General features: G+C 44.3%; 1 protein-coding gene across 1 annotated transcript in view; it reads right to left on the bottom strand.

Annotated features, from left to right (window-relative positions):
* The window catches only part of ptpro (protein tyrosine phosphatase receptor type O), a 67,368-nt gene that overhangs the window by 31,538 nt on the left and 12,491 nt on the right, over positions 1 to 23,339 (bottom strand). The window contains 10 exon segments of the mRNA XM_038708356.1: positions 973 to 1,136; positions 1,985 to 2,096; positions 4,018 to 4,211; positions 4,828 to 4,948; positions 7,118 to 7,314; positions 8,362 to 8,523; positions 10,271 to 10,774; positions 13,915 to 14,067; positions 14,336 to 14,491; positions 14,714 to 14,972. Coding sequence (XP_038564284.1) covers positions 973 to 1,136; positions 1,985 to 2,096; positions 4,018 to 4,211; positions 4,828 to 4,948; positions 7,118 to 7,314; positions 8,362 to 8,523; positions 10,271 to 10,774; positions 13,915 to 14,067; positions 14,336 to 14,491; positions 14,714 to 14,972 — 2,022 coding nt within the window.

Below are 23,339 nucleotides of genomic sequence, written 5' to 3'. Positions count from 1 at the left end.
TAAATGGAACCAAACACTGAACAGAAACTTGTGCAGAACAGCTGATCCTGAAATAAATCTGTTGTCATTATCAGGTCAGTAAATATAAGCTTGTGTGTCCAAAATGATGATTTTGCTTCGATCTGTCAATTTTTCACATTTCCAGTTATTTTGCATCTATTTTTACCATACTTTCATAAAATGTTAGTTTTTGAATATATTTAAATATTATTATGTATTTTATACCAAATCTGTAAACCACAGATCGCTGTTAGCAAGTTAAAGTTCAACTAGTCTTTTTAAAACTCTCCATACTGAATCATACATTGTTTGAAAGTTTGTTTTCTAGAGCTCACTGTTAGCTAGTTTATATATCAGATACCTTTAAGAGATGCATTCATGTGACAAACAGTCATTTTTATCCGCTGTTGTGTTAGCTGACCTGTTTCGTCGCCCTTCAAGGCCGTTACATTATCAAAACTTTACACACTGTTTTTTAGGTCCCAGAGCAAGACGCAGAGTTTAAAAAAATATCTTTTATAATTCTCATTTTATCTTTAAATAAGTGAAAAAAAGGGTATATTTAAAATAAATCCATGAAAAAAAAACAATATTTTGATAAATCTTTCTGTAAATGTCTGAACATTTAGTATATTATCACATTAAAACGTTAAAAAAATACATCTGACTCTTTTCAATGTGCTGGAAAATAGATTTGTGTGATATGCAAATGTGCGCATATTTAATGAGGAAATGCCTCTTTTGCATTTACAAACAAAAAAAAAAGCTTATTTTTATGTTTACTTTCAGCCTGTAACGTTTCATTGTGATTTGAGTAAAGTCGGCCCGGTTTGCCTGGAGTCTTCTTAACAAACCCTCACCTCCCAGAACAGATCGACATGAGCGAGCAGCTCAAACTCTACGACTCCTGTGAGGGAGCGACGTGTTTTACAAACATCCCGGTATAAATGGGTGAAGGAGTGAAAGACGTACGTCGATGGAGTAGCTCTTCTCCGGTCCTTTCTTGCCGACGGCCACCACCTGCCAGTGCAGCATCCTGGAGTGTGATAGGTCGATGAAGAGCTCGCCGTACGTCCAACGAACGTACAGGACGCCATGAGAGTAATCCACCGAGGAGATGTGAGGAGCCTCGGGAGCTGAGACAGAAATGACAAATTAATCACCGAAATATCTGATCATTTGCTCTTTGGATGTTATTTTTAATACATCACAGATTATGTTTCTTTCTTTCTTCCTCAACATTCGTCAGGTCTAATGTGATTTAGCAGTTCAGTTCTGTGGCTAATTTAACATCTGGCCAAGCGACAAGAAACACAAACACTGGCACATTTACAGTAGAGCTGTTATCACGCTAAAAAATATAATATTAATCTAAAATTATCAGGATAAAAGTCAAATTATTATTTCTTCCAAGTTTAAAGGCTGAAAGTGTAGTTTAACAACTGCTGCATAGTTTGCAACATACAAATATGTGCGACAGTGTCTCCTAAATAATAATAAACATGTAACCTAAACATAATAATTAAGAAGGGTTAGACGGGACAGTTTCTGTTGTTAAAGCTACTCTCAATAAAAATTCAACCTTTCCTGCACAGAAGTGTCACAATAAAAGCCTTCTAGGGGCTCAAAAGGACATAAACCTTCTCTTTCATGGTAGGCTTTTAATGTGAAATATATAACTTACAAGCAATCAAAGAAACAGACTTCATAATTTTGTAATTCTGGTGATTCAACAGCATGTTTTTAATTATTAATGCCGACCACAAACAAATCGTCCAGTAACTGAACGCCAGCTTTTATTTCACAATACATCTAAGAAAGTGAAATTTAGCCTTCGATTCTGAAGCTGACTTGTTCTCCGCAGACGTGTGTTTGACCTGATGAAGATGCTAATCGTTAAAATAAACTGACAGGATGGACCCGATGCAGACTCTGGGGGACAGTAAACATGAGGGTGAACAGAGACAGTGTTAGATGTCAGTACCTGTAACAAAGCTGACGGTGGCGCTGTCGCAGCAGCTGAGCGGCGGGTCGCCCCACGTCACCATCGAAACACGAAAATTATAATACCAAGCCGGCAGCAGATCCGTGACTCTCTGAGAGAATATACAAGAAGAAGAAAAACTGCATCACACGAGGCTTTTAAAACGCGGTCCTCTCTCAGTAACAGCTGATCCCAAGGCACCGAGCGACGAAGCCGCGCAAATATAAACTATTTTAAAGTGTTAAACTTCATTTTCAGTGTCAATGACAAAAGGATGAAGATACTCGACTACTTCAACTTTAAAATCAACAGAATAAACAAGTGGAAGAAATGTTAAAAAAGACATCAGAGATAAAGTCTATTAAAATAATATAAAGGGTTAAGTAGCAGTTTAAGACACAGTCTGCATGTAGAGAACTGGTTCTGGTTCTGGTGGCTGTTTTTATTTCCCTTAATCCTAAAAAGGTAAAATGATCCTGTTTGGATTTTATCTCAGCGGTTCTGTGTCCAGAATAACCAGCTCTGGAAAGTGAAGCCAGTGCTGAAGTGTCCTCTCCAGCAGCCAGCAGGGGGCGACTTAAACCTGCGTCCTCTCCAGCAGCCAGCAGGGGGCGACTTAAACCTGCGTCCTCTCTAGCAGCCAGCAGGTGGCGACTTAAACCTGCGTCCTCTCTAGCAGCCAGCAGGGGGCGCCTTAAACCTGCGTCCTCTCCAGCAGCCAGCAGGGGGCGACTTAAACCTGCGTCCTCTCCAGCAGCCAGCAGGGGGCGACTTAAACCTGCGTCCTCTCCAGCAGCCAGCAGGGGGCGACTTAAACCTGCGTCCTCTCTAACAGCCAGCAGGGGGGCGACTTAAACCTGCGTCCTCTCCAGCAGCCAGCAGGGGGCGCCTTAAACCTGCGTCCTCTCCAGCAGCCAGCAGGGGGCGACTTAAACCTGCGTCCTCTCTAGCAGCCAGCAGGGGGCGACTTAAACCTGCGTCCTCTCTAGCAGCCAGCAGGGGGCGACTTAAACCTGCGTTCTCTCTAGCAGCCAGCAGGGGGCGCCTTAAACCTGCGTCCTCTCTAACAGCCAGCAGGGGGCGACTTAAACCTGCGTCCTCTCCAGCAGCCAGCAGGGGGCGACTCCAGCGGCTGCAGAAAGAAGTGTGATTGTATAGAAGTCTCTGAGAAGATGTTTCTACTTGTCAGCTGATTTATTCCCTCAGTAAACACTTTCCTGATGAGTTTCTGGTCTCAGTCGCTAGTTTCAAGTCTTCTTCAACACAGCATGATGTTCATTTAGTAAATTATGGTCCCATTTAGAGGAACAGAGACCAGGAAGCAGGGGAGGCTTTAGGGCGGGGCTACAAGCTGATTGACAGGTCGCTACCATGGCGACCTGTCAGTCAGGATAGAGGTGACTCTGTGTACATTTAAAATAGCGGCGCTGAAAAAGATTATCAGGAGTCAGCTGTTCATTTTTCCTGTAAGTGCATTTAGTTTTAAACCGTTTTTTTTCGCTAGCTAAAATTAGCATTCTGGTTAATTTCACAGTTAAGGTGAATTACGGACGCACGTAACCAAGCTAGCTAGAGCCACCCTCTTGTCCACAAATGATCGTGTCTGGTTCCAAAAAACAAGATGGCGACGGCGCAACACCAAACTTGAGGCTGCAAAACAGTCGTCCACTTATTTTATACAGTCAGTACTCGAGTACTGTAATAAGTAAATATTTAAGGTATTTTACTTGAGTATTTCCATTTTGTGCAACATCTAAGAGGCAAATATTGTACTTTTTACTGAACAACATTAGCATGAACCACATTGGTTACCAGTTCATAAAAATCCTCAATATTTAAGTTTCAGAAAGGTAAAATCATTTTAAAAACATAAACAATCATTTCATCATCATCTCGTTACTCATCAACAGCTAAAACCGGTCAGACTCCGCTGACAGAAGATCTTCAACTATTTTGCTAAAACTCCAGAATTCTAGCTGTAAATGAAAAATAAACCTGAACACCGAGCTACATGACGCAGGACTGCGCGTTACCACTGAGGCGATGATGGAGGCGGTGGCGGCGATCTCGTAGTAGGTGGTCCACTCCGAGGCCAGGGTGACGGGGTTGAAGAAGAAGGTCTGCAGGACGTACTTCCTGAAGGAGACGTGATACGGACGCTGCCAGCTCAGGATCACCGCCGTCGGACTCAGGGGGTAAACGGCCAGCTCGCGCACACCTGTGGGCTCTGACACACGCGTACAGGTTAATAAACACAATCAACTCATAGATTACGATGTTGTAGTTAGAAAGCAATTAATGAAACTGGCTGTTTTACTTTAGTAGAGATAAAAGATAAACCGCCTCCTGACCACCGCCGATACAATCCAGTTCTACATGATCTAGTTCTACACATCCCGGTCCTAAACGTGACCCGGTTCTGAACAATCCAAAACACAAACCAGTGCTACGCAAACTGGTTCTACGCAATTCTGTTGCACAGAGTCGAGTTCTACAGGATCCAGTTCTTCACAAACCAGTTCTACACTTTTCGACTCTACATGATTGAGATCTAGACAATCAAGTTCTTCACTGTTCAGTTATCCGCTAATACAGTTCTACGCGATCCGGCTCTACACGATCCGGCTCTGAGCTCCAGCTGGATGCGATCCGGCTCTACACGATCCGGCTCTACGCGATCCGGCTCTGAGCTCCAGCTGGATGCGATCCGGCTCTACACGATCCGGCTCTACACGATCCGGCTCTACATGATCCGGCTCTGAGCTCCAGCTGGATGCGATCCGGCTCTACACACTCAGGTTCTACATGATTTGGTTCTACAGACGCAGCGATCAGTTGCTCACCGATATCGATGATGACGGGTTCAGACGGAGGACTGATCAGGGGCCCGTTAGTGTGATAGACGACCACTCGGTACTGAGCCCCGGGGGTCAGGTTAGTGATGATGTCACTCGTGGTGTTTTCCTGTGGAAACAAACAAACAAACAAACAAACCTTTATCGACCTGCTGACACCGCGGCCCCTGAGCAGGGCGCCAAAACCTCCAAACCTCAAGACCGTAACATATTAAACATTTTGTCCTTTTGAGAAAGAACTCAAATATTAAAGAGAAAAACATTTTGAGAATGATGTTAAATAATAGTAAAATAAAAAAGTAATCTTTTGAAAATAAAACCATAATTTACAAGATAAAGTTAAGAGAATAAAGTTGTAACTGTACAAGAAAATCCTTCTAATTTAACGATTTTTTAAGAAAACATTTGTTTATTTTTCCTTTCTGCATGACTTTTAAATAAAATATCACCTTTTTGTCCTTCAAACTGTGTTGGTAGAAAAACTATTGATTTTAGCAGAGGCTGGATGATCCTCAGTGTTTCTGAATGAATAACTGTAATAATAAACTGTGTAACGTTGGGAAACGTCCAAATCTGCTGAAAACAGACGGAGACGTTTCACACCTCAGAGTCGAACATAAGCAGAGTCGTTCACACGTTTCCAAACTTCACTTTGTTCGTCTGAAACTGATTAAAGCTTCATGAACTGTGGTGAGCAGTTTAAACATTTAAGTCTTTAAAACTAAGTGGTCACTATTTAAAAGTTACTAGTGCTTATTTATTAGTCACTAATAACTATTCCATTAGTTACTATTAATTATTCCCCTTTATCAGTAACAACGGATTAGATACTTGATTTAGTTACTAGATAGTAATTAATGGCACATTTTCTGGCTCTGCAGTTCATCTGTTCATTGGTTCCTAGTGATTATTCCATTCTTACCGGTAAGAATTAAAATGTTACCATCAACAAGCTACTAACTAATGTAATAGTTCAGTTCGGTTATATCGATTCATAAAATGCTTCGACACAAGTTCTTTGCATCGATGCTTCGTTTAATCCATTTAACTTTACAGCGCAGTGTTTCGCAGGGACATTTATTACCGTCGCACATCGTGATTACGCTGCGAACACGACGTGATTATGATGGCGCTGAGGAAACAGCGAGGAACGAAGAAGAAAAGTGTCCAAAGTCTGGGATTATTTCAAGCTAAAGAAAACAACAGCTCTGTAATGTCACAGTCCGTCCACCATAAAACCTAACTTATGTCGTCTCGGCAACAGCACGACGGCGCCTGATCAGAAAGCAGCCGGTGTTCTGCCGGCGGACCACAGACGAGGTAACAGCAACTTTAGCATTTAACTGAAACCATGATTGATTGTTGAGTTGAAGCCAAAGTAAGCTGCAGACCTCAGCTGAAAATGTGACCACGGTGCGTTTGTTGTTCTCCTGTTTGGGCCGTGAGTTTGAACCTCACAGTCAGGAGGTAACTGGGTGCCGCCGCCGCCGCCAAGCAAAAGTTCTTCTTCAACGACGCGTCGATGAATCGTGGAAATATTATATAGAAGCTTCGAATACTAAAATCTTTGTTAGCTGCAGCCCTAAGTTCAGTAAACATAGATTGTTTGTTAAAATGTAGAACTGATCACATCGACTCGCAGAGGGAATCAACTCCGCCCAGCTGATGTGACACCGGCGTACGCCGTGACAGTAATCACGTGGACCCGCTCTCGCTCTGTCAGTCCAGACAGGTGAGCGGTAACGTAGCTGGTAAGAGATTAAACAGCCTCGCTCTGTTTGAGACTGGGTTTCACTTAGTTTCAGTAAAAGAAAAGCTGCTGAAACACAGGAGCTATTAAAGTCCAGGAGTTTCTAACTGAATTAAAATGAATTCACTTCTCATTGAGGTGAAAAGGAGCCACATTTAAAGAGGTTACTTCCCCAAACAAAGACACAAAGAGGAGGGAAGACTGAATCATGACTCAGCATGTTACAGGAGAGAAGTTCATCTACAGGAGGAACAGATCTGAGAGCAGCACAGGATGCCCGAGATCCGCGCTGACTTTTGTGTTTCCCTTTACGTAAATAAAAACATGTCACCCATAAACTGGGGCAAAACAAGTCACCTGAATGCAGGAAATTAACTGTTTAATGCTCAAAAGCTTCATAAAAGTCAGCGTTGAAGATTTCTTATAATCCCGTCTCGTGTCTCGTCACACCCTTTAATTAATACATAATTCAAAATATCTTAAAACCCGTGGAAATGGGTCCACAAACACGGGACACTCGGCCGTCACCTCGCTGCAGTACGTGTTCTCCATCCTCTGGCTGAGGCTCGGCCTGAGGCAGGTCGTAGACACCACCGACACCAGGCTGCCGTTGTGGTTCTCGGAGGACTGAGCCCAGGAGACGGCGGCGGTGCTGGAGTCCAGCAGTCTGACGGTGACGGCCTGAGGACGCTCCCGGAGATCCTCCAGCAGCTCACCGCCGGGACCTGGAACAAGCGGTTTTAATGATGCTATGAACACAAACACCCGGCACATTGCACACATTTGTTGTTAATGGTTAAATCCTTGTTGTATATTTTTATATTGTCACTTTATATATTTCATTGCAATCCGTCTGCACAACACAACCCCAGAATAATGCACATGTTCTGCAAATAGTTGGTATATTTTTCTCTATTCTCTTTAATATTCTTATATAACTTTCATTGTTTATTTCATATTTATATATTTCTACATTTATTTAAGTCAACTGAATGTTTGTCTGCGTCTGCACCTCATCACCAAAACAAATTCCTTGTATGTGGTGAACACTACTTGGCAATAAAGCTCCTTCTGATTCTGAAAGACCGAGTCCAGAGAGTCGACTTCCATTATTTCACACATTAATAGTGATTTAATAAAGTTATTTTAATGGGACTTTATGGGGATATTTAACAGATAAAGTACAAAATACAGTATTAAGTTATTTCTAATTGATTATTTGCATAGTTTAAAAGGTTCAACTATTCCTTAAATGCATACATTTAAAAAAGGAACTCAAAATTCAGCCATTAATTCTTTCAGCCTCTTAAAATCCACCACAAAGGGTAGTTTTGGTATTTTTTAAACTTGGGCCCTACTGAACTGTGGATTATGTTTTTGTTATATGATCACAGAAACTCATAAATAGCCTAATTTTACTGTTTGACATAACTTAAAGAATATAAGAAAGGTGTTAATTCGTTTTTTAAACGTGGAAAAACTGTAAAATTCTTGTCGCTGGCAACAAGAAGCTCTTTTTGTGGGCGCCATTGTGACGAAGGAATACGCCGGTTCAGCTGCCGGCTGAAGCATCTGCTGCACCGATTCAAAACTTTCTGTACCTACGAGTCATTTCAACACCAACAATATGTGAACAAAGAGCCCAGATTTAAAAATTCAGAAATGACCCTATAAAACACGCTCATAATATCTCAATCCATCCAGTAATCCGATCTTTGGGGTGAACTCATTATAAAAGGAAGCAAAACAACGTGACCGCCTTGTGAACGTACTGAGGTAGAAGGTGAAGGCGGCGCCGGCGCTGCTCTCTCGGGCCTCGCAGTCTCCGGACGAGCTGAGCGTGGTGACCTGGACTCGGTACGTCCCCGGCTCCGTCAGCTCAGTGAAGAACTCGTGAGTGTTTTCATCCACCGTGGCTGTTTCTGTGGAGTTACCTGAGGAGGAGGAGGAGGAGGAGGAGGGACAAGGGGGGTGAAGGAGGGAGAAGGAAGGAGGAGGAGGGAGAAGAGAGGGAGAAGGAAGGAGGAAGAAGAAGAGGAAGCAGAGAGGGAGAAGGAAGGAGGAAGAAGAAGAGGAAGGAGGAGGGAGAAGGAAGGAGGAAGAAGAAGAGGAAGGAGGAGGGAGAAGGAAGGAGGAGGAGGGACAAGGAAGGAGGAGGAGGGAGAAGGAGGGAGAAGGAAGGAGGGAGGAGGAGGGAGAAGGGGGGTGAAGGAGGGAGAAGGAAGGAGGAGGAGGGAGAAGAGAGGGAGAAGGAAGGAGGAAGGAGGAGGGACAAGGGGGGTGAAGGAGGGAGAAGGAAGGAGGAGGAGGGAGAAGAGAGGGAGAAGGAAGGAGGAAGAAGAAGAGGAAGCAGAGAGGGAGAAGGAAGGAGGAAGAAGAAGAGGAAGGAGGAGGGAGAAGGAAGGAGGAGGAGGGACAAGGAAGGAGGAGGAGGGAGAAGGAGGGAGAAGGAAGGAGGGAGGAGGAGGGAGGAGGAGGGAGAAGGAAGGAGGGAGGAGGGTCAAGGAAGGAGGAGGAGGGAGAAGGAAGGAGGAAGAAGAAGAGGAAGCAGAGAGGGAGAAGGAAGGAGGAGGAGGGACAAGGAAGGAGGAGGAGGGAGAAGGAGGGAGAAGGAAGGAGGGAGGAGGAGGGAGAAGGAAGGAGGGAGGAGGGACAAGGAAGGAGGAAGAAGAAGAGGAAGCAGAGAGGGAGAAGGAAGGAGGAAGAAGAAGATGAAGCAGGAGGGAGAAGGAAAGAGGAAGGAGAGAGGGAGAAGGAAGGAGGAAGAAGAAGAGGAAGGAGGAGGGAGAAGGAAGGAGGAGGAGGGACAAGGAAGGAGGAGGAGGGAGAAGGAAGGAGGGAGGAGGAGGGAGAAGGAAGGAGGGAGGAGGGACAAGGAAGGAGGAGGAGGGAGGAGGAGGGAGAAGGAAGGAGGGAGGAGGAAGGAGGGAGGAGGAGGGGGAGGGAGAAGGAGGGAGAAGGAAGGAGGGAGAAGGAAGGAGGTGGAGGGAGTATGAAAGAGGAAGAAGAAGAGGAAGCAGAGAGGGAGAAGGGAAGAAGGAGGAGGGAGGAGGGAGAAGGAAGGAGCAAGGAGAAGAGGAAGGAGGAGGGACACGGAAGGAGGAGGAGGGAGGGACAAGGGAAGAGGGACAAGGAAGGAGGAAGAAGAAGAGGAAGGAGGAGGGACAAGGGGGGAGAATGAAGGAGGTGGAGGGACAAGGGGGGAGGAGGAGGGAGAAGGAAGGGGGAGGAGGAGGAGGAGGAGGGAGAATGGAGGAGGTGGAGGGACAAGGGGGGAGGAGGAGGAGGAGGGAGAAGGAGGAGGGAGGAGGGACAAGGAAGGAGGAGGAGGGAGAAGGAGGGGGGGGGAGAATCAATCAATTAATTGTTTGGCCTATAAAATGTCATATATATATATATTTTTTTTTCCACAAAAACCCCCACGATTCGACTATGTAAACCCTTCAGCCCTAGTTTCTACTTAACCTACTCTGCTGCTATTTACTATATATCTGGTCTGTATATATTGTTGTTTGTTGTTTTTGTTTATAAATTTATTTATATCGACGCACGTTAAAAGAAAAATAAGGGAGACTTGGGTGAGAGTTTGGCTGTCTGGTCTAAGTTTGACAACAGACGTCTTGAATCTTGAAGCACTGTGCTGAGGTGTGAACAGGTGTCCCTGACCACCTCCCCGTTTACCGTCTCTGTAGATGTAGATGTTGAAGCCGTCGTAGCTGGTGGGGGGTCGGGGCGGCAGCCAGCGCAGCTCCAGCAGGATGGGGGGCAGTGTGGTGGGCAGGACGGAGGCCTCCGCGGGGAGACCCATGGCTGAGCCCGGCTCGTTGGAGTCCTCGTACTCGGGCACCACGGCGTTGACGAACTCGTCCTCCCCGTCTCCAGCAGGAGTAGGGTCGGTGGGGTCCGGCCAGAAGCTCCGAGTCTCCGCCGACTGATTGGTCCTCACGGCGTCGGCGCCTGTCAGGTTGCGCGTTGGGCCGAAGGGAACCTGAGTGGAAATGCCCGCCGCCTCCTCAGAGGTGTTCTCCTCCTCCTCCTCTATCAGAGGGACGTCCCGCGATCGACGGGAGGCTCGCCGGCTCTCCTCGCCCGCCTCAGGAGGCACGAGGTTGGCGTCTTCCCCTGGCAGCGTCCTCTGGCTCAGGTGGACGATCTTACGGGAAATGTTGAGGGGGGGGAAGGGCACTGACACACAGAGTGAACATTTAAAGAATCAGTGCATCTGCTGGTTCTTCATTCATCTATACAAACAATTTACAATAATTTACATTTACACAAGTACTGTACTTTTCTGAGGTACTTGTACCTACGAAATCAACACGTCGTCATTTAAAGAGGCCGTATTCTGCTCATTTTCAGGTTCAGAATTTTATTTAGGGGTTGTACCAGAACAGGTTTTCATGGTTCAATCTTTCAAAAACACCATATTTCTATCGCACGGCGTGTTGCTGCCGCTCGTCTATTCACCCCGTGTGAGTGAAGCATCTCTATTAGGTCTTAGTTGGGAGTTGCACATGCGTAACGTTTTAACTGAGCTCCGTCTCCACATCATCTACAGTCCAGCTGTGAGTGAAACCTCTTCTCCCACTTTGCAAACCTGTTACATGCATAAAAAGATTAATAACACAATAAAGTAGAAGGGAAAAAGCCAAACAGCAGAATATGACCTCTTTAAAATAAATAAATCTTTCTGTTTGCAGACCGGCCGTTTGGAGCTCTGTAGTAAACAAATCTGTCATCACGTTCAGAGTGAGAAGTGTTTCCAGTGACACGGCTCCCTCATTAGTCAGAGTGAAGAGACGTGATGACAGTAATCTGCTGCTGTTTTTATCTTATCAATGAGAGACACTCAGCAGGAGGCTCCTCTATGAGTCAGTCTCTCATTAATCTGCTGATGTTATATTAATGATCCTCACACAGCTGCAGAGTGTTGGAGCTGCCAAACGGAGGCTGAACGCCGGGAATTAACAGTTAAGGTCCTGCTTTTTTTTGGGGGGGGGGGGGTGTCAGCGAGATCTCTCAATTTTTGGCGAACTGAAGACTTTCCGACACAAAACTTGGAACAAGTTTTTACTGAATTTTTTAGAAAAAGCATCAAATTAAAATGAAGGAAAATATAAACTGTGTCCAGGCAGTTTGTGAGAACACGAGCTCATTGGCTGACAGAGATAAACAGCTGGAGGAGCTGATTCTGGTGTTAAACCACCACAGAAGAAGAGGACGCGGAGGGGTGACGTCATTGAAAATCTGGATTAAGTTGTGTGTGTGATGTCACTGCGTGTGTGTGATGTCACTGCGGTGTACGGGGGTGCGTGCGTGTGTGTGTGTGATGTCACTGCGGTGTACGGATGCGTGCGTGTGTGTGATGTCACTGCGGTGTACGGGTGCGCGTGTGTGGTGTACGGGTGCGCGTGTGTGATGTCACTGCGGTGTACGGGTGTGTGTGTGTGATGTCACTGCGGTGTACGGGTGTGTGTGTGTGTGAGATGACACTGTGGTGTACGGGTGCGCGTGTGTGTGATGTCACTGCGGTGTACGGGTGTGTGTGTGTGTGATGTCACTGCGGTGTACGGGTGTGTGTGTGTGTGAGATGACACTGTGGTGTACGGGTGCGCGTGTGTGTGATGTCACTGTGGTGTACGGGTGTGTGTGTGTGAGATGACACTGTGGTGTACGGGTGCGCGTGTGTGTGATGTCACTGCGGTGTACGGGTGTGTGTGTGTGAGATGATACTGTGGTGTACGGGTGCGCGTGTGTGTGATGTCACTGCGGTGTACGGGTGTGTGTGTGTGTGAGATGACACTGTGGTGTACGGGTGCGCGTGTGTGTGATGTCACTGTGGTGTACGGGTGTGTGTGTGTGTGAGATGACACTGTGGTGTACGGATGCGTGTGTGTGTGATGTCACTGTGGTGTACGGGTGTGTGTGTGTGTGAGATGACACTGTGGTGTACGGATGCGTGTGTGTGTGATGTCACTGCGGTGTACGGGTGTGTGTGTGTGAGATGACACTGTGGTGTACGGATGCGTGTGTGTGTGATGTCACTGCGGTGTACGGGTGTGTGTGTGTGAGATGACACTGTGGTGTACGGATGCGTGTGTGTGTGATGTCACTGCGGTGTACGGGTGTGTGTGTGTGAGATGACACTGTGGTGTACGGATGCGTGTGTGTGTGATGTCACTGTGGTGTACGGGTGTGTGTGTGTGTGATGACACTGTGGTGTACGGATGCGTGTGTGTGTGATGTCACTGCGGTGTACGGGTGTGTGTGTGTGATGACACTGTGGTGTACGGGTGTGTGTGTGTGATGACACTGTGGTGTACGGATGCGTGTGTGTGTGATGTCACTGCGGTGTACGGGTGCGCGTGTGTGGTGTACGGGTGCGCATGTGTGGTGTACGGGTGCGCATGTGTGGTGTACGGGTGCGCGTGTGTGTGATGTCACTGTGGTGTACGGGTGTGTGTGTGTGAGATGACACTGTGGTGTACGGGTGTGTGTGTGTGTGATGTCACTGCGGTGTACGGATGCGTGCGTGTGTGTGATGTCACTGCGGTGTACGGATGCGTGCGTGTGTGTGATGTCACTGCGGTGTACGGATGCGTGCGTGTGTGTGAGTGATGTCACTGCGGTGTACGGATGCGTGCGTGTGTGTGAGTGATGTCACTGCGGTGTACGGATGCGTGCGTGTGTGTGATGTCACTGCGGTGTACGGATGCGTGCGTGTGTGTGATGTCACTGCGGTGTACGGATGCGTGCGTGTGTGTGATGTCACTGCGGTGTACGGATGCGTGCGTGTGTGTGAGTGATGTCACTGCGGTGTACGGGTGTGTGTGTGTGATGACACTGCGGTGTACGGGTGTGTGTGTGTGATGTCACTGCGGTGTACGGATGCGTGCGTGTGTGTGATGTCACTGTGGTGTACGGGTGTGTGTGTGTGATGACACTGCGGTGTACGGGTGTGTGTGTGTGATGTCACTGCGGTGTACGGATGCGTGCGTGTGTGTGATGTCACTGCGGTGTACGGGTGCGCGTGTGTGTGATGTCACTGTGGTGTACGGGTGTGTGTGTGTGTGATGACACTGCGGTGTACGGATGCGTGTGTGTGATGTCACTGTGGTGTACGGGTGTGTGTGTGTGATGTCACTGTGGTGTACGGGTGTGTGTGTGTGTGTGATGTCACCCACCTGTCCTGTGGTGCAGAGGTGTGTGTGTGATGTCACTGTGGTGTACGGGTGCGTGCGTGCGTGTGTGATGTCACTGCGTGTGTGTGATGTCACTGCGGTGTACGGGTGCATGCGTGCGTGTGTGTGTGTGATGTCACTCACCTGTCCTGTGGTGCAGAGGTGTGTGTGTGATGTCGCTGTGTGTAACCAGTGCAGTCTGGTTCACTGTGGCCTCAGAGATCAGCTGGAAGGTGATGTTACGGTAACACGTCCCAGGTAACCAGTGTTTGAACACCGTCTTCCCTTTGTAGAAATCTACAAACAGAAACAGAGGATTCTTTTTTATTTTCATGATAATGACATTTAATTAAAATCCACTAACGCCTGCTGCTCATCACATCTTAGCCGATGTTAAAAACACGGCATAGCACTTCAAAACCGTAGTCCACGAACCGACAGGTGATTTCACGATGTCCACTTCTTTTATACGGTAATAACATGTCTGCAAACCGCTACATTATAATGTGTTATTAACCATTTATTACATCTTTACACACGCATTATAATAAGAAGAACAGGGCACCTTTATAAAGCATAGATCGTCGTTCTTGTCCTTCAGTGTAGCTGATGTTGACTCGGCTGAAGACGTTACCGGCCGGAGGCTCGATCTCAAACACCACGCCGGTCTCTGGAGACTCCCTGTAGTCTGAGATGTGAGCTCTGCGGACAGGAAGAGGCTCTGAGGAGACAAAAAACACAACACATGGCACACTTCAAAACACCTGGAGGTGAATCAGAAATCATCAAATTACAAAACACAAATTACACAAACTTGCATGAAACACTTAAAACACACAGAAAGTCCATTAAAGTACAAATAATTCTGGATTATTTGACATGTTCCTCTCGTCTTTTCTACAATATATCTTTATATTCAATATATATAATTCCAGGTTCTCACTTGTGAGCACAGAGACGGTCTTGACGGGTCTGGACCAGGTCTGTCCCAGTTTAACCAGCAGTCCCACAGTGTAGCAGAGGCCGTGAAACGACGTGTTGAACAGCACAGGCTCGCTGGTGTTCACGAACTGGACCAGGATCGGACGAGGTTCTCCGGAGATCTGCGTTGCGTACGCCGTGACGTTCTCCTGCAGGTCTGAGCGCTCGAGCGTCACCGCGATCAAACCGGCGTCGTTCACAGACGCCCGAAAGGCCGAGATCTGCAACAGGAAGAGGACAGGGTTAAAACCAGACAAATCTCAAATCACCGCCTCAAGAGCTTTCACAGGAAGAGGACGCCACGAGCAGCTCCTCTCCTGCAGTCTGACTCATGAATCATTAAATAGACCGCACCGCCGCAAAGGTCGTCTCCATCAACAGATAACAGTCTGAACAGACAGACACTGTCGCTCCTCCTCAGATGGCAGCTTTAATTTGCAGATTTGATGGTAGATGACTTTTATAAAAACGGACACCGTTTCTTCCAGCTGACAGCGAACGTGTCAGCGTGTTTTTGTTTTTTTACTACAGTCATTGAACATGTTGGAGATGTAAACACAGAAGAGTGACGTCTTCAAGTCAAAGGTTTTACAACAGCCCCCTGTTTTCCCCTGTGAAAATCTTTAAATGGTACGAGGGATGTCACGATACCAGAAACTTAACAGTCGATATCGATACCAGTAAAATACCAATTCGATGCCACAGTTAATTACAAAAAGGTGGGTGCGTTAATAGGCTGATCCAAGGTGTTTAATACACCCTCAGAAGCTTTATCTGTCCTGTTTTATGTATATTATAATATCAATGAAGGAAGACAGAGCAGCTGGTCATCTCGCGATCTACAGTTACAAAACTCCTTCATTTATTCATTCATTGTTAATTTTAGATCTGAAAATGTCTGTGTTGGTGACGTAAACATTGTTTTTAACTTTGGCAGTTTGCTGCTAACTACTTAGATTCACATACAAACTGGAACTAAAAAGCGTGAGCACATTACGTCAGTTTTAGCCTCGCTGCACTGGCTTCCTGTCCGCTTTAGGATTGACTTTAGGTGGAGGTGGTATTCTGCTCATTTTCAGGTTCCTCATCTTATTTAGAGTTTGTACCAGAGCAGGTTTCCATGGTTATATTTTTGTCAGACTGCACATTGCTGCAGCTCCTCTTTTCAGCCTGTGTTGAAGGCTTCGTTTTAGCTATGGAGTGATACATCTTGTCTCTAAATGATCTTTGTTGGGAGTTGCACATGGTCAGTTCCTAGTTAAGGACTACTAGCCAATCAGAAGCAGAGAAGGGCGGGTCAGCGAGGAGCCGGTAAACGGCTCGGGTTCAGCCGTACGTGTTGCCGACCAGCTTGGCAACATGGACTGGAGCGAGAGTTTCAGAGCGGTGAGTTATTAATCTGTATCCATAAAGTTTTAACTGAGCTCTGTCTTTCAAACGAGCTGTTTTCAGTTCAGAGCAGAGTTTTCTGTGGGAGATGGGAACTCCCTTTGGGCTTTTTCACTTTGCAGACCTGTTACATGCACAGAAAAAGTATAAAAAGTCAATAAAGGAGAGAGAGAAAGCCATAAAGCAGAATACCACCTCTTTAGGATTTTAAATTGGTTGACCCCTTTTTATTTATCAGAACTTTTACATGTAGACACTCCTGTCAAAGCACTGAGGTCCTCGATGTCCCCAGATCCAGGTTAAAAACTAAAAGCTAACGGAGCCTTTTCTGTAGCTGCTCCTAATATTTGGACTTTACCTGTAGAAATAAGAATGACATTTTCAAAGACACACCTCTATTTATTGGCCTTCAAACAGAGTTGAGTTTTGACATCATTGACATTTTCTACTGTTTTTGAGTCTAATTACTGGATCTCTGCAGGGCATCGTCCTTCACTGTCCACATATTTTACCCTTTGCAGAAAACAGATCAGCAGGTTCACAAATATTGCTGTCACTTCTGTCACCACAACAGCTGCTGTGATTTCATGTATCGTAATGGGAACAAACTTTAACATCCCTGGAACCTGTCGGCTCTGTGTATTTCCTGAAATTACTCATCCTTACTATACTCCCTGAATCAACTAATAACTTATGGCGACACTTAATGTTCCCACACACCTTGAACCACCCACTGGCTCTGTGTATTTGCTGGGAACGCTCCACTCTCACTGCCTCCTTTGTGTTAAAGTGTCAGTTCGTCCTGCAGTTTGACTGATTACATATGAAACTGACCAACGGAGATTAATTCATTTCAGCGTGTTTTCAGCTCTGTGAGACCGTTCTGCTATCAGCAGATCTGAGCAGCAGAGGAGCTGATTTCCTGTTGTTCAGGTGTTTTTCAGGCCGGTGACTCTGATGGTATCAGCTGTTCCTTTCATTAGATCTGACAGCAGGAGAGTCGACTCCTCGCTGAGCATCATCTGTCTGACGGGAACAAGGTGACGACATGAAATCTGGCTCCTGATACGACCTGTAATAATTTCCCTGTTTGTCTCTGAGCTTCCACCTGGACATGAAGGAAGGAAGCTGCTTCACAACAATTACAGATTTAATGTGGCTGAAATCGACGGATTCCGAACTTTCTGCGAATCTCAGCTCCTGAACTGCAGTGAGCATTTTACAGTTCATAAAAGTGTCTCTTAAATGCCAGGACCAGAAGCTGATCTAACGTCACCTCGCAATAAAACTCTCCAGTCTTGTCACCTCTGACACTTTTAAAGGCAAAATCACCAGCTCGTTTACAGAAACCTGTAATCGCTTTATGTGCTTTATGTGATTGTTTTCATTATTCAACTATTGTGCCATTTGTTGTATCGTCTACTCTGTGTTATTATTATCTTATGTCTAGTCTATTATCCTGTTTCTTTATCTGTCTTTAATTATTTTCTCATCCGGTCTCTTTGTGTCTGGTTTTAAAGGTTTGTTGTTGTCCTGCGTCCTCTGTCTGTTCTTTGTTATTTTATTTAATCCCAGTTTCCCACAGAAGACCTTTGTTTCCTGACAGGCCGTTATTGTACATAAGAAACTGTTCTTAATTAATAAAAGTAAAAAAACGTCAACATGAAGAAGAGAGTCCTTCTGTTTCCAGTCCTGGACCGTGGCGGACCGCAGCAAACGCTCCAACCTTTGGCTTAGCTTCACTAAAAAAGGAGGTTTGGTGCGAGAGAGGAAGCAGCTCCAACATGACGAAGCGTTTCCTTCAACACGGCGTGAATCTGAAGGAACGCCACTTAAAGAATCCTCAATACAACTCTATGGGGAAAGCCTGTAATGCCAAATTCCCTCCCCTCCAGCTAGAAAGCCAATTATCTGCTTTTTACCAGACGAGCCAGGAAACACATTAAACCAATCGTGTGGTTCCTCTGACATCAGGGTCTATCACGCATGGGTAGTAAAAGTATAACCGCTGGGGAAAAACGCTTTTTAAACCTTATTTTGGGGCAAAGTCATCAAAGTTTTTGGGTGTTTTTCCTGCTGATTCTATACGTGCAGTGTTTATGTCCCGGTGAACAGTGAAAGTGCAGCCATGGCTCTCTCCCTTTTCATGAAGGTCACCAAGTGCAGACAAGATCTGTGGTGAAGGGGTTGGAATCAGAATCGAGATTCTATAAGTGGAATCGGCAATAGATTCAATTCAAACAATACCGAAACGTACCAAACAGACCGGCAGAAATCTGTTATCAGAAAGTATGAAAATACAGCTTCATTTATGCAAAAGCCATTAAAACCCTGGCAGGCATCACTGACCATGATGGGGTTGTAAATCAGGAAGATGCTGGAAGGTGCATTTTTCTCTCCCTTTTGATGGAGCTAGGCTAACAGTTTCCCCCTACTTCCAGTCTTTGTGCTAAGCTAGGCTAACCTCAGCTCACACTTGAAGGTTTGCAGTAATTTAAACCTACACGGTACAACTAGCAGCTTTTCCGGGGATTGCTGTGAGTGGGATTACAGCGCTGCTCGTATCACTAACAAACACATGTGGACGTGATTCTGTCGGCCAGGAGATAATCCATCTGCAGAGATCCTGACACTGGCGTGAATAAACATGTGATGCATGCTGGGAGTTACCCCCAACGGCTTCACCGCGGGCATGTTTGGGATTGTTACCAAAAAAATGGTCTGGGATAAACTGAAGAAAATCTGATCTAAAAATAAAAATCTACTTGTCAATAACATATTTCTCATTTCTCCAGAAGACATTATAAAGACTCAGTGTTTGGTCTCTTTGATAAATCACAGTGAAGACGACCGAGGGCGAAAACATTATTTACACTCGTCTGTTTGTGACTTTTGTCCTTTGTGGAGTCTCTTTATCACACAACATATACACTGTTGCAGGAGTTGACCTTAATCCAGAGCGCCCTTGGAAAGAAAATGTATTTGAGTTCCCTGTCAGCAGATAAACACAACTCCTTATCTGCCGAGAGCTGCTGTATCAGCCACAGAGTGGACAAAATAACACAGACGGTATGGAAGCCAAAAAAAGCCCTTTGTGTTTTTTTTATTTTATAAGCAACTGATTACTTAATTGTGAAATTTTATCTGAATTCATGTGGTTTGAATTCCCACCTCTTTAACAAATGTTAATTTCAAGTTGTGCAACTTCATAAATAAGCTTCCTAACGTGGTTAGCTCGGTCGCTAACAGGATGCGTTAGCGGGGTGAACACATGTTAAAATAAGGGCTGTTATAACAATATAACAAATGTTCAATAAATGTTGTATATAAGTCATTTAAACCGTGATCTTAATTTTTCGATTAAGATGTTTTGTTGAGGAAAAAGGACTAAAAACAGATTTTACTTAATTTTACTCATGCATTTTTGTTGAAAAAAGATTTGTCATAATAGTTTTGAATGTCAAGTGTTTGTTCTGACCATAAAGAAAAGTTTAAAACCCCAATTAACCATCTTGTTTCTTAAACTTTCACTCAAAAAGCAAAAATCAGCCTTTAAACCTGAAACACAATAAGTTCATTAAAAGTTTAATAACAAACTGGATAAAACCATCAAGTTCTTTAAAGAACTCCAGGACAGAAAAAGGCTAAAACAGTTTGGCACGTCTAGAAAGAGAAGGGGGCTCCTCCAATAAGAGTAGCACTGCAAGGCTTGGGTTTAGGGCATCGCTGCTTGAGGTTTTTTGTAGGTCTGGACCTGATACATCAGCCACAGAAGTTTGGTGCAAATCGGCAAAACATGGCCAGGGGGCTTCTCTGTAGGGGGCGCTAACGAGCCATTTTGCCACGCCCTCATGCGCGAAACCCATATGACACGTAAATTTCCACCGCGTTTACATATAGTGCAAAGTTTGGTGAGTTTTTGAGCATGTTTAGGCCGCCAAAAGTGCGATTCATTTGGGAAAATAATGTATTTCAATAGGGTCCTTGCAGGTTTCATGCTCAGGCCCTTATAAAGATTTATAAGAAACAAATTAAGAAACACTGTTAGGCATCAACATCATCATCCAGAGGGGGGGGGTCGGCTGAGAGACACGGGCATTATAAAAATAAAAAAAAACATCCATACCAATTCATTCAATTCATGGCTGCTCTGCTGTCGCAATGGCAACTGAGATGGAAGCAGAGACACATTTGGGAGGAGGAGGAGGAGGAGGAGGAGGAGGAGGAGGAGATGATGCTCATTATGTCTGATATCCAGGATTATCATGAACACAGTGGCGAGAGCCTCCGGGGCAGCAGAGACTGTATGCTAATGTCATCCTGTTTATTCACACTCCAGGCCGAGGTGACGAAAATCACACTGAATTTATATTAAAACGACACAAAACCCAAATGTCACAATGATGTTAGTAAAGAACAGGTACCTGCTGAAATAAATTAAAAAACAACATATTTTTAAAATAAATACCACCTTATGTGATTTTTTGAGATGACCAGAAATTTTATTTTATTTTATTTAAATTCACTGTTTATTCTGCAGCTATTTTTAAAAAAAGAGGATAAATCTGTTTACCAACTCTTTCTAAACGCATCTTGTATGTTTTTGCTCATTGTTTTATTCTGTTTACTATTATCTATTTTATTGATTTTAATATTCTCATTTTAATTTCTCATGCATTTTACTGTTTACATTTGTACTGTTATTATTAACTCTACCATTACCAATTACTACTGCTGTGTTTTATTCAATTCACTACTACTACTTATTACACTTCTGTTGATACTGTAAAATACTGTACATATACACACTACTCTACATTATTACTTCTACTCCTTAATATCTTGATACTCGAGTGAGCAATTTGTAACAAAGCATTTCCCCTCTGGGATCAATAAAGTATTTCTACACTCAGATTTCGAACACAGATAGCTGTTCTTTCTCTACGTTGAAGAAATTAATGAAATATGACTACAATTTGTATAGAACTGAACTTTATAAAGGATATTTAAAAAAACACGTATGTGGCACAAAGAAATCTGATGTATACGAGATAATAATTTGTATGTAGTCCTTTGGATAAGGGACGAAACGTCTTCCAGTATCTTCAACCAAGTCCAGTTGCTTTTCATTTTAACCTTCGTTGGATAACTATGACCTGGATGACTGAGAATCTTCATAGACTTCAACCTGATCGGTTTAATCAGCAACATACTTGGAAGCGCCTCAGAGTTTCTGTGGGGCCTTAAATGTTTAACAATGCGTCATATTTAAGACGTTGATCTTGGTCTGTAGAATCAGAGTTACAGTTAAAAAAATGGAGTGAAGTGAAAGAATAAATTAGCAGAAAATGGAAATACTTAAAAATGTACAAAAATGGTAACTTTGTTATTTTTCAATCTGCTCCCTATTTCCTCATGTTTGTGTGTCTATAGATTTTTATACAGTCCATGGTCTATAGCGCTAAAGGGTTATAACATTTCTTTAAACTGCTCGAGTATTGCAACCTAATCCTTGCTAAATTGCTGTTTTTGTCAAGGGAGTCTGGCGGCTTTGACGAGAGCGATATAGCGATTGTTTCTGGTTGAACAAAAAGGATCTTCCTCTTAAAGAAATGATCTCTCTCTGTAGGGATCCTTTCCATAACACTTACACAAACAATCTGAGCCAGCGGCAAAAACAAGCAGTTTAGTGGACGTACTTTCACTGCTGCCAGCTGCAGCGCGCTCGCTCAGTACTGGACCAGTTTTAAAAAATAACAGATAAATCACAGATACAAAAACATGGTCCATGTTGGAAAATACCAAAGTTACCCACAGTACTCGAGTGAATGTTCTGCCACTGATAGTGACTTAACGGAGCTCCAGCATACTGTGTCTTTAAACCTAGAAATGAAAACCAACATTGTCACGAGGACACAAACACACATACAAATGTTTTTCTGGTGAATGAATGGAGTATCTGACCCTGTGAATGAGCAGAAAAAGGGGGGTGGGGGGAGGGGTCAGGAGGTGTCGCCCCGAGGCAGCTGCCAACATTATCATGCAAACCTCGAGTTTTTGTTTTCTTCAGCAGAGGGGGGCTTGGGGGCCTCGGAGAGAGGACAGACCTTTGACAGCTCCAACTAGGAGAGGACCTCCACAGTCCATTATACTATGAATGAGGCCGACCGGGTCCACACTAACGGCATTTCACAACACTTCTGTCCTGCTTTAGAGTTCAGTGACGGCAAAACAGCACTAGAGCAAATTTTTCACTTTTCTCAATGGAGGTCTGGTGAGACGGACGTCAATATTTCATTAGACTTTACAACACAGGACCGAGAGCTTACGTCTTTATTTAAACAACATGAACACACAACTTGCTGTAAACATCCAATTGTTACTAAACAACTTAAATCAAGGTCCAGAAAGGTTTAAAACTCAAGGACCAGAGCTTTTAACCACATCCCCGTTTGCTCAGCAAAATCAAGTTTCTTGATAAAATTTTGAGCTCCTAGGATGTAGTTTTGCTTTGTATTGCTAAAACTCAAAGCCAGTTGTCCTCTAATTTCCCCTTCCACTTTGTATTAAACAGAAAATAAGTTTTCCAATGAATATTAATGAGCCCAACACGGTCGACAAGCTTCTCAGTCCTGTTTAGAACAACACTACAGCAAATCTTTCGCTTTTCTTAATGAAGTCTGGAGAGGCTCAAGAGATGTTTGCTTAAGACGGACTTATACTTTACTAGCCCATATATTATTGATTGTATAATATATTATTGACAGTTCTTCATTTATAACACAATTTAATGTATGAAAGCAAGATTTGTCAACAAACCTACAAAAGAGTCAACTCAAGGTTGACCAACTGTCTTTTTCTGGAGTCTTAAACCACGTCTCAGTTTGCAAACTACTGTTCTTAATGTCTAGAATGAACTTTCAGAAAGTGCACTGCAATACTAGGGGAATATATTCACTTTTCTCAGTGGAGTCTGGTGATTATCAACAGGCATTTGCTTGAGAAAGCTTTACAATGGATGACTGACAGCTCTTTTCTTCATTCAAAAAACAATGAGAACCAACTTCCTTTGAATGCAAAACTCAAACTGTTCCTAAACAACCCACTAAAATCACTTCTGAATGAAAAACTGAATTTGTGATAGGAGGTCTTGCCTCTATAATTTGTCCTCCCACTTACAGCAGAAAAAAAATTGGTTC

The sequence above is a fragment of the Micropterus salmoides genome, unplaced genomic scaffold (assembly GCF_014851395.1).
Source record: "Micropterus salmoides isolate LMB-PRFRI ecotype aquatic unplaced genomic scaffold, ASM1485139v1 Ms_hic_scaffold_9, whole genome shotgun sequence".
NCBI classification, from domain to species: Eukaryota; Metazoa; Chordata; class Actinopteri; order Centrarchiformes; family Centrarchidae; genus Micropterus; species Micropterus salmoides.
The sequence above is the reverse complement of the archived record's forward strand: the minus strand, read 5'-3'. Positions and strand labels throughout refer to the sequence as shown.